Genomic DNA, 17,699 nt, shown 5'->3' on the forward strand with positions numbered 1-17,699 from the left:
ACAGATTTTAAGAAAGGTAAGGGCACCAGAGATCATATCCTTTGCCTTAGACAGATCATACAAAAATATAAAGAATTCAGACTCCCTCTGGTAATGTGTTCTTAGACTACTCTAAAGCTTTTGACTGTGTTCAGCATATGAAACTGTGGGACGTAATGAAAAGAATTGGTTTTCCTCAACACACTATCTGGTTGAAAGCCAACTTGCACAGGAAGCTAGAAGCCATTGTAAGAACAGGTGTTGGATTAACTGATTGGCTTCAGGTTGGAAAAGGAGTTAGGCAAGGATTGTCACTTGTCTAGTATATGCAGAGGACATCATGTGTGAAGCATTGGATAAGCTCAAGACAGGAATTAGGATAGCTGGTAGATTGATCACTAATCAGAAGTATGCTGATGATGCCGTACTCCTCTGTAATGGCAAAGAAGAACTAGGACAAATTCTTGATAAAGTTAACAAGATCAGTAATAACAGAGCACTTCAACTCAATCCTAGCAAGACAAAGATTATGGTTCTCGAAGGAAATACAAACAGGGAAGCTCTTGAGAAACAAGTGTATCTTAATGGAGAAAGAATTGAGGAAGTCAGCAAGTTTGAGTACCTGGGATCCATTATTAATGTGAAGAATTGCTGTTCAGAAGATGCCATAAGAAGATTAGGAATGGCTAAAACAAAGTCAGAGACTTGTCTAAAATCTGGAAGGATGGATCTATCTCCATGGGAGCAAAGTTGGGGGTTTTGGATGCAGTTGTTTTTTCAGCAGCGACTTATGGATGCGAGACTTGGCCTAAAGAAATCAGATAAGAAAAGAATAGCTGCTTTTGAGATGTGGTGTTACAGAAGGCTGTTCAGGATATCATATAATGAAAGGCATACAAATGAATGGGTGTTAGTAAAGATCAGTAAAACTTTAAGGCTCCTCAAGGATATTGACAGAAGAAAGTTAAAATATTTTGGACGCATTGAAAGGATGGAAGGAGGACTTCTCAGAACAGTAATAGAAGGTAAAGTTTCTGGAAAAAGAGGAAGGGATAGACTCTCAATGAGATGGATGGATGGATAGATGGATGGATGGAAGGTGTGTGGGGAGTGACTGATCTTCAGAGAGTTGAAGCCTCCAAAAAAAGCATACAACAGGACTATATGGCGAGACCTGGTGTGGCACATCACCAAGCATCGGAGTGACCATACGGCATGGCATCTGTGGATGCCCAGTGAACATATGGATGGATAAGTGGATGCAAAGCATAGTGTACTATTATCGTTTGTGAATTTATAACTAAATTTAACTAAATTCACTGGGATTTATTATAATAAATTCTGGTGAAATACTACTGCCCTGCTTTTGGAGGTGTGAAGTGGCTATGCCATGTTTCAGCTCCAGACTAGGTCTCTTACTGTTCTCCCTCCCCCTCCTTCTCAGATGTAGTGCGGGCGATGGTTGGTTGGGCATGTTGAACATACTATTACTGAACTAAGGAGTTAGTATTTCCTCCATCTGAGGGTACAGTAGTAAAGAAGCTTTTGTAGGCCAGACTAGATTGTATGGGACCAAACCCAGAAGTAATGCAATCTCTTGGAGGCTTCCTTGATCAGCTGGCAAATAATCCTGTTGCTTACTCTGTCAGGTTGTGCCTGGAAGTAGTCTACATATAGCAGTGCATGCACGTGGAGCATAACTGCATCAGAATATACATCACACTTGAACTGGAGTCTGGGCCCTTCCTGTGTGGGAGTTACGTGCCCAAGTTTCTCACCTTAGCGGTGTACCTCTGAAATTAAAATGTTCTGACTGAACTCTTCCAGGAAAGATAGTCAAGTAAATATTAGCATTTTAACTGCAGATGTAAAAAAATCTCCTATCAAAAATAACAAAAAAAAATTATAACAATAAATATAAAAAATACAAAAATATAACAAAAAACTCCAAACTTTTTTCTAATAAAAAACAATTCTACATCCATTTCACTAATACAAATATTAATGATATACATCAACAATTACAGACATCAGAACATGATCTACTATTCTTAAATAAACCCCACTTGGCATACTCCACAACTACAACCCACTTCAACTTGCTAGTCTGGTTGGCTGAATGGTTAGCATATTCACTTTCCAACCAAGAGGCTGCAGGTTTGAAATCCTGTCATGGGCAATGATGTTTTTAAGTGACAGATGAATTTCGTCATCCAGTGTGAGACCACTGCTTCACTTAGTGGAGGCCTAAAGTGACTTGAAAAAGTTTCATGTTTGATCTCTAAAGCAGGGTTTCTACACTAATGTAAAAAAAAAATAAATAAATAAAAAAAAAACAGGGAAAAAAATGGCCAATCCCTGGTGCAAATGCACTATAGGTTTACATAAACCTTTCATATGTGGGAGCCACATAAAAAATCCTAACTACATCTTGAATACGTTTGAAAAAAAAAAAAAAAAAAGAGGACTGTGCGCTTTTGTCAAATCAGATATTCCAAAGACTTTACAACCTGGAATCTTCACTTTTCAGTCTACACTACCTCATTTGATAAGACAGTCCTCATTTGCTGCCCTTTTCTGACAACATGCTATCCTTTTTCACTTCTTAGCACTAAAAGTTCATTTCATACAATCTAATTGCCTTCTTAGGTAGGCATTAGTCCATAGCACAAATTGGCTCCCCTTCATTAACTTCACAGATGAAGTCAGAAGGGAAACCCATGCCCATCAGTCATGATCTATCATAAATAATTAACCTACCAACCAGAATACCACACAATTCACATCATTCTTCCAATACTCTGGAGCTTTTCTTAATCAGCTCTCCCTCCAAATACATTGTCGACGTCTCCTCTCTTCTTGGCAACTCTGAATAATAATTTTATCTGTCTCCTTTTGTACCGATCATTTACCTCCCAACCAATATCAGACTCATACCCTATGGCATCACAGTGACACCAAATGGGATGACCTCCAGAATTTTTTTTGTCTTTTCTAGTTAGATTACCGTTTTCACTCTCCTGATCCAAACATCCACACTGAACTAATAAACAAAACAATCCTCAATGGAACGAGGGCCATCATTTCCCACTATACTGAAAATCTCCGACTCTTATTCAAGTTCTAGTTCTCTAAAAATGTGCCTCTACAGTATATAATAAAAGTTTAGCATATGTTAATGACTCAAATTAAAAACTCCAGCTTCTCATTTAGCTTAAACTGAGAATCCAATAGCAGATCTCCTCGCTAACCTTGTCCACCTTTGAACATAGGTCTGGAAAAATTTGAAAAAACTTATGTGACTGCTTGACATTCCCATAGCATCTGATCTTGCTTGGCATCAAGACCTTCTCACAACAAGCTAGCATCTTATGATCTCCCTCTTGCCCTTTGTATTTTGACTGCTAGCTTCCTCCTGGTCATTCCACATGCCATGGTGGATGGCTCCCTCTCATCAGATTTTTTTACAAATGCTAGAATACTCCAAGGTTCTGTACTTTAACTCATGCTCTTCCTCCATCACTTCAATGGCTTTCTTTCTCTCTCGCTTCAAATCCTATTCATAGTTTTGATGATGACAATACTCTCCATTACTTTTCTTCATTAGGGAAACCATGTAGTACTCAAATGATCGAAGTCTTCGAGATCTTCCATAATCAATAACTTAAATAATGATTTTCATATCATTTTCAAATGTGATCAAGACAACTTAGTGAATTTCAACGCTATTAAAACTCAGGTCTGTGTTTTTACCTTTAGGGAAGATCCTATTTCACTCACATCAGATAATGTTCCAATATATTTTCAAAATCAGTTTCCTCTCTTTGGGCTGACTGTCACATCCAGCTTATTCCAGAACAAACACATTATATCAATCACCTCCTCAGCTTGTAAAACACTTGATGTTGTTTTTCATACATTACTTCTCTCCTGCTCAGCTGCTAACACTTTATAAGTCACAAATCTGACCGACCTTGGAATGCTGTTCTATATTTAGGCTGGTACATCCCAAACTTCCCTATGAATTCTTGATGACATACAGAAGAGGGTAATCCACTCAATAGGCAAGCCCTCTCTCACAGATTTGCTTCAGTCACTTTCTCCATAGGTCTTGTTTCCACATTATGCCTTTTCTAGGGTTACTTTCATGGACACTGTTCCATTGAACTGGCCACTAACATTCCTCTACTTTCTTCTAATCATTTAAGAACTAGAACTGCCACAGGTCAACACCGATAACGAACACATACTGAACGAAATTATCACCTTCCTTCATTCCATCCATCTCTGTTCCTTGGAACAATCTCTCCTACTCTCTTCTATATAGAAATATATTAATAGACTACTTTTTTCTCCTTAATCACTTGTCCACATACACTGCACTGTTGTGTTATAGGTCTTATGACCAGGTATATAGGTCTTTAATAACCCCAGCCCTTTAACGCCCCAACCGGCCATGATGTCTACAGATGTCCAGCAAAATCTGGATGCGATTCTGTAACACCTATTGAATAACATGGATAAGGAGTGCGATTTGGTCTCACTATTTCATCCACCATGGCCAGTAGAGAGGTTAATGGTCTTGGATTATTATAATAAAAAAAGTTATATATATATATGTACCAAGACTAGCCATAAATACTGTTACAATTTGAACAGTACATAAACCTTCTATCAAGTAAATCATTTACAGCTTTCAGCACATACAAACCACATGTATAAAGTGCATACAGCAGAACTCAATCTTTAAGATGTCCACCTTTTTGCTTTCATGAATGCCTGAAGTTTGTGAGGCCACATATCGATGGTGGCATGCACAACATCCAACAGAAATGTTGCCAATGCTCGCTCCAAATCCACCTCCAGGCTAGTTATGCTGAGGAGCCATTTCTTGCAGGCTACTCTCTCGCTCTGCTGTCTGTCTTTCTCAAGCTTCGACCACACTTTGAAGTTCAACAGGACTTTAAATTGTGGGACTTCAAGATGGCCAATTAGATGGTGATATGTGGTCGGACACATTTGCCTCCAACTTGTGATCCTCATCTTACGTGAAAGTCAATTGCCTACCATGAAACAAGGTGTTGTTCAGGAACAGTACTATCTGGTTCCATCACAGTGTCACTTTACCCTTTCTCACAGACAACTTGGATAACACCTGATACGTCATCCCCCACTAAATCATCACTGACATGGGGTGATGACCTCTCTGAATCCTGAGTGCCATGGCACGTGCTGTGCGACCATCCGGGGTATATATTCAATTGTTTTGGCAGTTAAACGACTCTTCAATGGTAAAAATCTTCTCATCTATTAAAAGGATATCTCTGTCTCTGTGGTTTGCATACTGCTGGAGAAGTGCCTTTGATTTTATCAGACTCTGCAGCATAAGTTGTGATGTTAGGAAATGTCCAGTAGAACGATGATAAGCTCTCAACCCCAGGTCAACAGTTAGTACACGTGACATCATTCTCTGCAAAATGTTCGTCTCTTGTGACATCACTTTCTGTATTCTCACAGGCTATATTATTAAGGTGGAGGTATGCCCGACAACCGTCACAAGCTGTTGCATCCTAGCGCAGTGTGTCTGACCTATTCTTTGGCAGTCAGATATGTCTTCTGTGTTGTTATAATGGTTAATAGTCCAATACATAAACATCCTACTGATTCCGAGTGTTTTTACCATGTTGAAAATAACAGGTGGCTGCATTCCAACCTTGTGAAGTGCTATTACAGCTACATCGTTCTCATAATCTCCCCAATGCATGTTAACCCATACAGCTAGACAATACTCACTCTACTAATTAACACGCAAATGTTGGATGGCAAGCACCACTAATGGAACTGGGCTTGCACAATTCTATGGACAGTGCAGGGATGTGCAGAAATTGTAACAGTACTTATGGCAAGACTGTATGTGTGTGTGTGTGTGTGTGTGCATATATATATATAAAATGAAAACAGCTCTACTGTGGAAATAAAAAACAGCGAGGCATAAGACAACGTGGCACAATATCTTCAAACTATTCACAACATGTCTAGAAATAATATCAAACTTCGTGATTGGGAAGAAAAAGGTCTAAAAATAAATGGAAGATATTCAAGCCATTTACACTTTGCACATGACAGTTATCTTTACTTCAACTGTGCATGAATTACAGACTTGTATCCATGAGCTCCAAATTGCTAGCAAAACAGCTGGCTTAAAGATAAACCAAAAGAAGACCCAAGTTATGTTCAATAGATATGTACAGTCAAAAATAATAAAAATCAATAATGATGAAGTGGAACAAGAGAATCATTACATATACTTAGGACAATGGATATCAATTAATCAAAATATAATTGAAGAAGTTAAAAGATGTACAAAGCATTTGGGAAAATTACAGTCAATATTCAAAGCCAATTACCATTATGCCAGTGAAACATGGATGCTAAATGCAAAAGAAATTTAAAAATTAAGAACAGCACAATTTACAATAGAAAGAATCATGCTTGGTATAACAAGAGTAGATCACAAAAGGAATAGATGGATAAGAAATCAAACATACACACCATAACAGTACTGACATCAAGAAATACTCATAACCATTCATTCAACATTATCCAACATTTTCCCTTTGATAATGCTCTTTAACATACAGTTGACTCTCAATATAGAAAGCTCCTTGGATCACAGGAGTAGTTTATAATAATGAATTGTTTGTTGTCCGTGCAATATCTCTATTCTTTTATCTATTTCCATTTGAATAAACACTGACACAGTGCTTTTCAATAATTAAAGATGAAGAATAAAGGTGACGAAATGACAGTTTAAGATATAAGCAAGTCTGTCACATACCCACAATAACCTAACTAATGCATTAACTACATATATTAAAAATTACTGGAATGTTTTTAAAATAATAATTTTCAGATATTTTTATTTTAAAATAATAATGTTATAGATAATTCCCATAACCTCAATATGCATTGCCAATGATAAATATGTATACCTGGTGAATTAACTGAAGCCTCTTTTGCAGCTCGTTCTAGATGAGAATGTTGCTTGGCTAGCTGTTCAACCATCTCTTCTAACCTTAATCTTTGTTCATGTTCATGTTGTAGCATCTTTTGCCACTTTCGGCCTTGTGACTGAGCAAGCTCCACATATTCACTGCAAGCCTAAAAATATTATAACAATTCCTATTCAATAAAAATAAATTTATTTAATTCGTTGACAATAAAATTTATCTGAAAGCAATATGAACAAACTTTTTTTTCATCTAAGCTTTCAGCCTTCTATTCCCAATGGTGAACAGATATGTAATGAGCATATGCAGTTAACAGGGTTAGCATTAAATTCATAAAAATGTCTGCTATAAAAATAAATATTTAAAATTTGTTTAAAATATCAGAATAAATACGTTAACGTTCCTATTTATTTTAAAGTAAATACTGAACGATATTTAAATCTCTAAAAAAATGAAGAAAAGAAACAATATGCAATACCCATCCAGCTGAGAAATACTCATAACCATTCATTCAACATTATCCAAAATTTTCCCTTTGATAATGTTCTTTAACATACAGTAGAAAGCTCCTTGGATCACAGGAGTAGTTTATAATAATGAATTATTTGTTGTCCGTGCAGTTAGCCTAGTGGCTATGCACTTCCCAACCATATGGCTGGGAAATAGTGTCCTAGGTTCCATTCCCGTCGACAACGTGAGGAGCTTAAGGATCTTCCTCAGCCATAGCCAAGTCAGCCGGTCTTGGGCGTGGACAGCAGGGTTCTTTCCACCAGTTTATCTGGGGTTTTTCATCCCACAAGCAGGCAAACCGGCCTCGTGAACACACACGGTTCTACAGTCATAAACACTTAACCCCCATGAAGGGGCTTAACTCACCCCATTAGGGACAGGGGAGAAATAATGAATTTCTTATATCATAGCACTGTGTATATGGAGCTTGGGTTGGTAGTTTTTCAGCAATTTTTTAAGTGGTGTTTGCAATAGTGAGATTGGTTACATATAGGGAAACTGTAAAACTTCAGGAGTTAATTCCTTGAGCGATGTTAAATAAAAAAAAAAAAGTCTATATCAACTATGGCCCAATTCTGAATAAATGAAGAGTTACAATTCTTTCAATAATTTAGCTGCTAGTACCTTCAAGCAATATCCAAAATACATATATTGTCGGCTAATTATTCACTGATAACATTCTTGAAGCTTGAAAGTGTTCAATATTGTGTGTTATTCAGTTGATCCTGTTTAATTTGTGTGTGCGCGCGCATGCATTACTAAAGAATGTCAGATAACTTTTTAAATGAGAAATGTACCACTTACTTCATTTCCCATTTTTGTTAACTTTTTCCCTGTTCTAACCAATAAATTTTATTGATATATAGACTGAAATCTATTGGAATTGGATCGTCGGAATGTGACTTTGAGAAGTACACCAGTCCTCGAATAAGCACTCAGCAAATATCTACATGCCTTTGAGCTTCTAAAACAACTGTGAAGGGTGCTAAAGTAAAGAAAGTTGAAATATGTACCATCCGTAGCAAGTACAGCACCCTGAAAAGGAAGATTATTAGCCACAAGTGACTTTGTTGCTATGCTTACAGATAACGATGTGTGTAAGTATTTAACCACCTCACCAGCCATTATGGATCAAACATGCATCATCAAACGCTTCGTATATCCATCATATATTTCAATGTAATATCAAATGATATTATAATTTTAATATGCACTTCGCATCCATTATAAACTTGACGTCTATAGACGTCTTGGACGGTAGCGTGGTTAATTTATCAATGATACAACATTTATTCAAGATACTCATAGCTTGGGTATGAGTATCTTGAAACTCGTATCATGTAACAAGTGGAATTTTCAACGTCTGTTTTCAGTAAATTCATGATATTCAAACCAGCAAAATGGATTGTGTGTTTGCTGATTGCCTCAGAAAGAAAATATACATTAATTTTTCACAAAATGAGCTGGCCTTTTGGTACATGCAAAAGATTAATATTAAGGCCCCTACAATGTATGAAAGAATTTTTGTTTTCCACGAAAAGGAAGACCTACATACTGAGCAATTAATGTAAGTTTTATTGACGCTAATTTCTTAGAATAACTGAGGAGGTTTTTTTGATGATATTAAAACATTTTAAAACTTCTGGTTCTAAAATAAACATTTGCATGGTGTATTAGTAAAATGAATGGATGTGTATATATATATATATATTTTTTTTTTGCTTAAAATCACTCAAGCAATCAATCCCTGAAATATGATAGATGTCTCTGGGGAAGCATGTACATCAAATGTCAACTTTCCTCTAACAAAATTACTGAAGATGTCTAATCACGTTCATGATGTTTTCTTCTATACAACCATTCTCGGCTTTACCTTGCCAAAATGCAGTAATGCCAGAATTCAAACTGGTTAGTTTGTTTCCATTTTCAACTTTCTGATCATAACCAGGAATATAATTAGAGTAAGCGAGCAAGCAATCATTCTCTCAAGAAAAATACTTTATTCAAATACTAAATTGAGAAATACTAAATTAAGCAATTCTCATTAATTACACAAAGTTTATTTTTCTGAAAAAATGTGTCAAGCTGCTTACAAAAAATTAGTATAGAACTGATGGGACTAGTGCTATTATTGTGCAGAATATAATACAATATATTATGCACATTAACTAACGCCAAATACAATTATCATATGCTATACAGTTGACATGGCCATCTGGATTTGAAGGCAGGTGCAAAAGTAAGTAAAAGAACAAAAGAACAGATGATATTTTAAGTTAGAGACATGGTATATATCAAAGGGAACATAAACACAAATGTCACCTTTGAGATGTGAAGAGACAAAGCATGTAATGGTGGGAAAATGAGATGAATGATGATTACAATATGAAAGCTCAGTTTTTCTCTCAAGAAAAGCAGGTTGTCTAGCACAGTGTTTCTCAACTGGCAGGCCGCAGCCCGGTACCAGGCACTGGCATCAATTATATCAAGCGGCGAGAGGTTCTACTGGAATGTGTCATTTTAGTTTTCTAAGCATTTTTCATGAATAAATGTTTTATATTGGAAATATTCAGGAGAATAATATTTGTGAATGTGTCAAAAAGCTCAGGCCAAGAACACCTAAATAACATCTGTGTAGCAAATGTCAGTGACCAAGCCGTGTATTTTTAAACATGGAAGTATTCATGAATGATTGGGAATTTTCAGCCACCGAAATCTTTCAACATTCAGGAAAGGGAATACAGTAGGACCCCCGTATCCGTGGTCAACCTCGGTCTGAAGATATTAACACACGAAAGGTCAACTTACGAAACTTTCATAGTCTCTACAAACATTCAGCTTTGAAATAATGTTGGAACTAATATCCACTTTGCTTGTGTAATTTTACATCATCAAAATGAAGCCATATGGCTCTTTCTTTTAGTAACAGACAGTTCAGCTGATCGCAGAGATTGTTTTTTTTTTCTCCACCAGGCAACTCATTGCAAAGATGGAGAAAGCTACACACATCTGAGGTTGCTAAGATTCCATTCACATTCAGATAACTTCTTTATTACAGTATGTTGTTATAATTGTTCTGTTTTATTATTAGTTATTGTTGTTAATTTCTTACTGCGCATAATTTATAAATGAAACTTTGTCATAGGTATTTATGTATAGGAAAAAACATAGTATATATAGGGTTCGCTACTATCCGCGGAAGACGATGGAACCAAATCCTGCGGAAACGGGGGGCCAACTGTACTGCTGTTTATGACCGGTCATAAAAATTGCCTGCAATCCGATTACAACAAGGGGCGGTGTATCCTCTATTCTCAAGACTGAACGAAATAACATCTGTGTTGCAAATGTCAGTGACCAATTAGCAAGGAAGTATAAAGAAAAATTTTCCACTGAAATTGAAATCAAAGCAGTCTGTATCCAGTTCTCAACTCTAGTAATACTGAATACCGTTTCTTTGCAAGTGTGTAAGCGCTTGTTTCGAAACCCAAGTGCCATGATTTTTTAAAAGTAATAGCCCTACAGATTTAAATTTTAATATGAATAAGAGACAAAGGATTTTGTTTCATTTTGGTGTTAAGAAATCTCATATTGAAGGTGTTTGTGATGCAACAAATAGTGATTCATCCACCTCAAGCCTAGAGAGCAATCTCCAGAATATACAAAAGGAGGAGAAAACTACCAGCATATAGAAGAAAAAGTCTGCATTCACTCGTAAGTACATGGACAACTATTTAAAATTTGGTTTCATACAGTGCCCTCACACTGACCAATTGCCACGACCTCAATGTGTCATTTGTGATACTGTTCTGGGAAATGAAGCTATGAAGCCATTACCTGACATCTGAACACAAAACATTTCAATCTAGTCAACCAACGCATTGAATTCTTTATGTGTAAAAGAGATGCACTTAAAATAGGAAAGAAAATTATTTCCCAAGCTTCAACCACTGACACTTCTGATGGCATCCTATTTAATATCATAACAGATAGCTAAATGTAAAAAACCGCATTCCATTGGCAAAGAACTCATTAAGCCTTTTTTGATTGCTGTTTGTAATGAAATATTAGGTCAGTCTGTGGCAAGTAAAATGAAAGACATCCCATTATCAAATGACACAGTTGAAAAGCAGATATCTGATATGGCAGAAGATACAGAAACGCAACTCACTGAAAAAATTAAAAAATCAAAACCATTTGCATTACAACTGGACGAATCCACAGATATTTAGAACAACAGCATTTTACTTACGTATGTATGATATATTGATCATGATGAAAGTGACATGAAGGAAGACATTTTAAGTGTTTCTGAATTATCTACACACACCACCAGTAGTGAAATTTTCAAAGTTTTAAATGGTTTCATTGAAGAGAAAGATCTCGAATGGAAAAATTGCATTGGAGTTTGTACTGAGTGCTGCCTATCTTACAGGCAGAAATTCATGTTTAATCATTAAAATTAAGGATATGGCAGGCAATAACTTATTGTCAGCGTATTGCGACATTCATAGGCAAAACTTGCCCTCCAAAAAAAAATGGAACCTGAGCTTAATGAAGTCCTGTCTCAATCTGTTAAAATTATTAATTATATAAAAAATAGTACTATCAAAATATAATCAATGATAATCAAAATCTTCTTTTCCATTCAGAAGTTCGTTGCTTGTCCTACGGTAAAATCTCAAGAGGTTATATGAACTCTGAAAGGAAGTCAAGCTGTTTCTAATTGATAAGAAAAGTGACCTGTCCCATTATTCCTAGGATAAGAAATGGCTAGCCAGCTGGCATATCTCAGCGACATAAGTTAAAACTTCAAGGTCCAGATACAACAATATTTAATGCTTGGAACAAGATGGAATCATTCAAAAAGAAACTCGAACTCTGGCTTAACATGACTGCAGAAAGGAATAAAGGAATAATGAAATGTTTCAGTCGTACTCAGATTATATTATGGAAGCAGATGATTTCTATTCACAGAATTCAGTTTCAGATATTATTGCAGCCCACTTGAAGATGCTGTTACTGTCGTTTTAAAAGTATTATCCCGGACATGAGGATCCCCAGAGGCAAAATATATGGATTGTGAACCCCTTTGTTGAACATAAAGAGACAACCCTTACCCATGAAGAAACCCTTCAACTTATTGAATTATCATTGGCAATCGACTGGAAAGTACTTTTAATTCTATGAGTAATTCGAAATTCTGGATAAGAATGAAAAACGAATATCCAAATTTACATGAAATAGCAATGAGATTTCTTCTTTGTTTTTCCACCACATATCTTTGTGAAAGTGAATTTTCTGTCATGACTATGCTGAAAACGAAACAGAGGAACCACATGCAACTTTCTGACCGTCTCCATTTGCTATCACTTCAATTCATCCCGAATTAATAAGCTAACGGACAGAAAAAGAAAACAGTAACAAAAGCCTCACTAGCCTAACTAAAACCTTCAAAAACTCAGTTGTAATAAAAGAAACTAAGTTTAACTTTTTAAATTCAAAATATTAATTAGTGTTGGAACTAGTGTTTAGAACTGAGAGACTGACACATTTTTATTTATTAAATTACACATACTTTGCATATATAAATATTTGCTGTGTGTAAGTGTTTCACCGAAAAGTTGACATCCTTCTGCTGCTTCCCCTGCTCAGCTGACTTCCATGGTGAGTTATAATGCATAAATATTTTCTCACTATCATTTTTTTTTTAAGCCAACATCATTAAAATCAATTTAACAATACAATAAATCAATTTTACACTGAATAACATTATAAATTTTTGGTGATCAGAATGAGATATGTCAATCAGCACAAATTAATTTAATAATGTTGGCCTAAGGAAACTACAATATGCTACAAAACTGAATTAGTGCAGTGATTGACAACTAATTTAAATGTAATTTTATATTTCTCAACATGTCACGTCACACCATATACATAAGTGTACTAATACTCTTTATGATTATGTCATAATTAATTATTAATACTTATGTTAGTTCAATGTAAGAAGTTCAAAAAAAAATTGGAAAGGTATTTACGAGTAAATTTGTTGGGACTAGGCCCTCATCTTATAAGAAAAGAATTTACTGGGCCGCAGTCTCACAAAGGTTGAGAACCACTGGTCTAACAGATTGGAGATAGAAACGGACATCACTGAGGATGAAACTAAAGCATTGGTGAAGTAGTAGGGAAGTTTTGCCTTTTTTTCCCCCCACATGCAGTACATATTCCATGTTAGGACATGGAATATGCATAGGATTCTTTGCTATGCCAAACATATGAAAAATTTTACCCCTCTTCTGCAAATCATAGAATGAGCAAAAGCTCCACCATACCCCCCAACTCTCCACTATTCAGCCTCACATAGGGAAGCTGAGTACACCGAGTACAACTGGGTGCACAACCTGAGTATGTTGTACACCCAATAGTAGTACAATGGAAGCATCATTGCATGCTAGCTGACTTGTAAGCTTCTAGCAGCTAATCTGTGAATTAATCATTTTAAAACTATACCTTAAAAAAAAAGAGGAAGAAATGCTGGATCACTCCATCATGTACAAGGTAACTCTGAAAACATCATATTATGTACAGAAAATATGGAGGAAAAAGGAAATTGAAGGTCTGCCATGGAATCAAAGATAGTTTTTATCCACTTCAATCCTCAATAAGCAAAGTTGCTCTCAATTGGTTAGTTTAATATTGGTTGGCTGTGGGATATATCCAGAATTACTGTGTACAAAGAAATGTTTAATGCTGCAGCTCTTGCTTACTGCAAATTTCAGACAGAAATTATGATTATGCTGAAAAAATAAAAAATAAATTAATTTAAAAAAATAATAAATATTTTAACCAAAGACTAAATGACTTAATGAAAATGATGAATGGGAAGCATTATTTGCAAAAACCTCACAACATTTATTTATATATATTTCATATGGGGTTCTCCCCTTTCCTCCCCATCCCTTATGATGGGCTGAGCCCTCCTAATAAGGGATTAAGTATGTATTTTATGACTGTAGATCCATGTGTGTGTGTGTTTATGGGCCCAGTTTGCCTGTTCTGAGGGATGAAAAACCTGAGTTTCCGGGTGCAAAAAACACTCCACCTTCGTATGAGACCAGTTAATTCACCTTTTGTCGGAAGAGATCAGATAAAGGTTCCTCACATCATGGATGAGAATTGAACACAGGTCTTTCCAACCAAAGGGCTTCGTCTATACCAACTGAGCTACAGAGGCTCAACATTTAAATTAGATTTAATTTACTAGAAACAAAAGAAAATTGCAAATTTCCATAAAAGAAAATAAACATTCAACAGTGCATAGCTCCCCCCACACACACACACGTGCAAAAGGGAGTGATTTGTATTTGTCTTCAACTTACTAGTGAAATCCAAATATAAAAATAACTTTTAAATGCTTATAATAATGTTAATTTATAGATTATAATATTTGCTAATATTATAATAAATAATTTGCATATATAAATAATTATAAATACATTATAATGTGAATTCTTACCTGATTATAATCAATTTTAACTCACATTATTGGTGAATAAAACAGTTGAAATTTTCAGTCAAAGTCGGTCTTTTAGATAAGTGACAGTCATAAGCTGAGGGGATAAGAACTCTGCTCATAGGCTGTGTGCATGAATAGGATCATACCCATAGGCTGTTAAGTGGTAGATTTACTTTCATCATCTGTCATTAGTACGCTCTATATCTTAGTTTGTAACAATGACACCCTTGGGTAGAAGGACCTGGAGTTGGAACCCCATCTAGGATGTCAAGATTCTGTATAAGGTCTGTTCAACTGAAGGTGAGTTAGCTGGTCTCATACAGAGGTGGCAGTGTTTGTTTCTTATATGTATGTAATTATGACGATGAATGATTTCCTTGCATTCAATCACCTATTTTAATTGCTGACAAGCCAATCAGGTTTGTCTCTTATGGAAATGCTATTACTGATCTCCGACTCAAGTATCAAAGAACACTTAATCACTATCTACTAATTATTTACATGAAAACACAAGGAATAAGTAATACTAATTATTTAGATAAAGTCAAATAGTTCGATCTGAAAAATTACAGGCTATCTTCAGTGGCAATGACAGTTGATTGCAAGGCAAACACAAACAATGGATTGATTTCAAACAGAAAGAGCTGTCTGGTGTTATACTTACAACAGTGTAATGGCATAACTGAGAAAACAAGTTAATCATTAGGTATTGTTTCTGGGAAAATTCCCATGCTACTCCTCTTAAACACTATTATTATTACAGCTATTATAGCCTGATTTTGTTTAGGAATGTCAAAAAATTACCGGTTAAAGTGAATAATTAGAATTAATCACTTTAACCGGCTAAAGTGAATAATTCCTAGAGGAGTCTGGTAAATGTAATAAAAACATGTTTATAGATTTTCATTCTCGATAGAAATTATAACTTAGGCTAGGTTAGGTTAGTTTATAATGAAAAAAAGTAAGGCAAGTACTTCTTTGCCACTCAATGAAATCAGAAATCATTATAAACTAACTTAACCTAACATCCATGGGCACATGAATGGGGATGTCAGCGCCGTTGCTGCCATGGGCAGATGAATGGGGATATTAGCTCTCTCCCACTGACATCCCCATTCAGCTGTCTACGAAGTGATTAACAGTTGCATTCAAAATCGTGCATTCGTGCACTTGAAAATGTCTGTCTATAATCGCTTCATATATATATATATATATATATATATATATAAATGACAACAGGTGACTTAAGGTATCAAAATCAGAGAGGAACTGATCAGTGTTTTACTCCATTGATGAGGAAGGAGGTACAGCAACGACGTTTATCTATTATCCCCATTCATCTGCCTACAACAACTTTTATTTGTTATCCCCATTTATCTGCCCACAACGTTTATCTTTCATCCCCATTAATCTGCCCACGACAAACTACGATTACATTCTGGTTCGACATCCAGGTTAGTTTAGATTAGGTTAGTTTATGATTTCTGATTTCACGGAGTGCAAAAGAAGTACTTTCCTTACTTTTTTTTCATTATAAACTAACCTAACCTAAACTAACTTAACCAATAAAGGTTAGGTTAGTTTATGATTTCTGATTTCACGGAGTTCAAAAGAAGTACTTTCCTTACTTTTTTTTCATTATAAACAAACCTAACCTAAACTAACTTAACCAATAAAGGTTAGGTTAGTTTATAATGATTTCTGATTTCATGGAGTTCAAAAGAAGTACTTTCCTTACTTTTTTCATTATAAACTAACCTAACCTAAGTTATAATTTCTATTGAGAATGAAAACCTATAAACATGTTTTTATTACATTTATCAGACTCCTCTAGGAATTACGAATTACGAGAATTGATCACTTTAACCAGATAAAGTGATTAATTCTCGTAAATTATTCACTTTAACCGGTAATTATTAATAATAACCGGATTTATCACTTTAACCGTAACATATACATAAATATATATATATATATATATATATATATATATATATATATATATATATATATATATATATATATAGTGTTTAAGGGTGCTTTTTTTTGGGGTGGAGGGGGAAGGGTTTACTTATGGGAAAACTGGAGCAGGGGAGAACGTTAACGGGGTGCGAACTGTTTTGGTCGACTGACCATCATCGGAATGAGTGCAGGGCTATGTCATGACTGCAAGTCTGCCAAATAAGGGCATTTGCTGTCACTAAATGGCAGGATGCATGGCCTGATTTGTAAGTTGTGGATCGTCCAACATTCGGAAATTAGGTAGGTTCGGTGGATGTTGATTGAGTTTTCATCACATTTTATGGCAATTGTTTCGGATATTCTAAGCATTGTCTATGATTATGGCCTTGTCGATTTGCAAGATATGTTTCAGTTCAAGGGCATGAGCTGCAATTTGTATCTTCCCTGTACTCTGTATTTTATTTTTCTTTTTGATGTTGCGATGTTTTTTTGTGTTTAGATGTTCCGGAATGGGGATGTTGAAATCCTGGAAGTGCTCTTGTAGTCTAGTCCATAAAGACCTAATGGTAGAGCCAGTATAGGTGATGTCGCAGTCTTTTTGACAAGGAAATTTGTAGACTACGTTGTGGTGTTCGAATATTTCTTTGTGTGTGAGAGATTTAGTGGGTTTTAGGAGAGCTGCTAATTTTTGGTTTGTGGTGAATACTAGCTTATAG

At 35.5% G+C, this 17,699-nt stretch overlaps 1 protein-coding gene across 1 annotated transcript in view; it reads right to left on the minus strand.

Annotated features, from left to right (window-relative positions):
- The window catches only part of Osbp (oxysterol binding protein), a 325,446-nt gene that overhangs the window by 213,676 nt on the left and 94,071 nt on the right, over positions 1-17,699 (minus strand). The window contains exon 4 of the mRNA XM_090391682.1: positions 6,972-7,140. Within this exon, the coding sequence (XP_090247808.1) occupies positions 6,972-7,140 (169 nt within the window). The remainder of the gene's footprint in view (positions 1-6,971; positions 7,141-17,699) is intronic.

This window comes from Typopeltis vanoorti, chromosome 4 (genome assembly GCF_054136105.1).
Source record: "Typopeltis vanoorti isolate ZY-2024b chromosome 4, IOZ_Tvanoo_1.0, whole genome shotgun sequence".
Classification (NCBI taxonomy): Eukaryota; Metazoa; Arthropoda; class Arachnida; order Uropygi; family Thelyphonidae; genus Typopeltis; species Typopeltis vanoorti.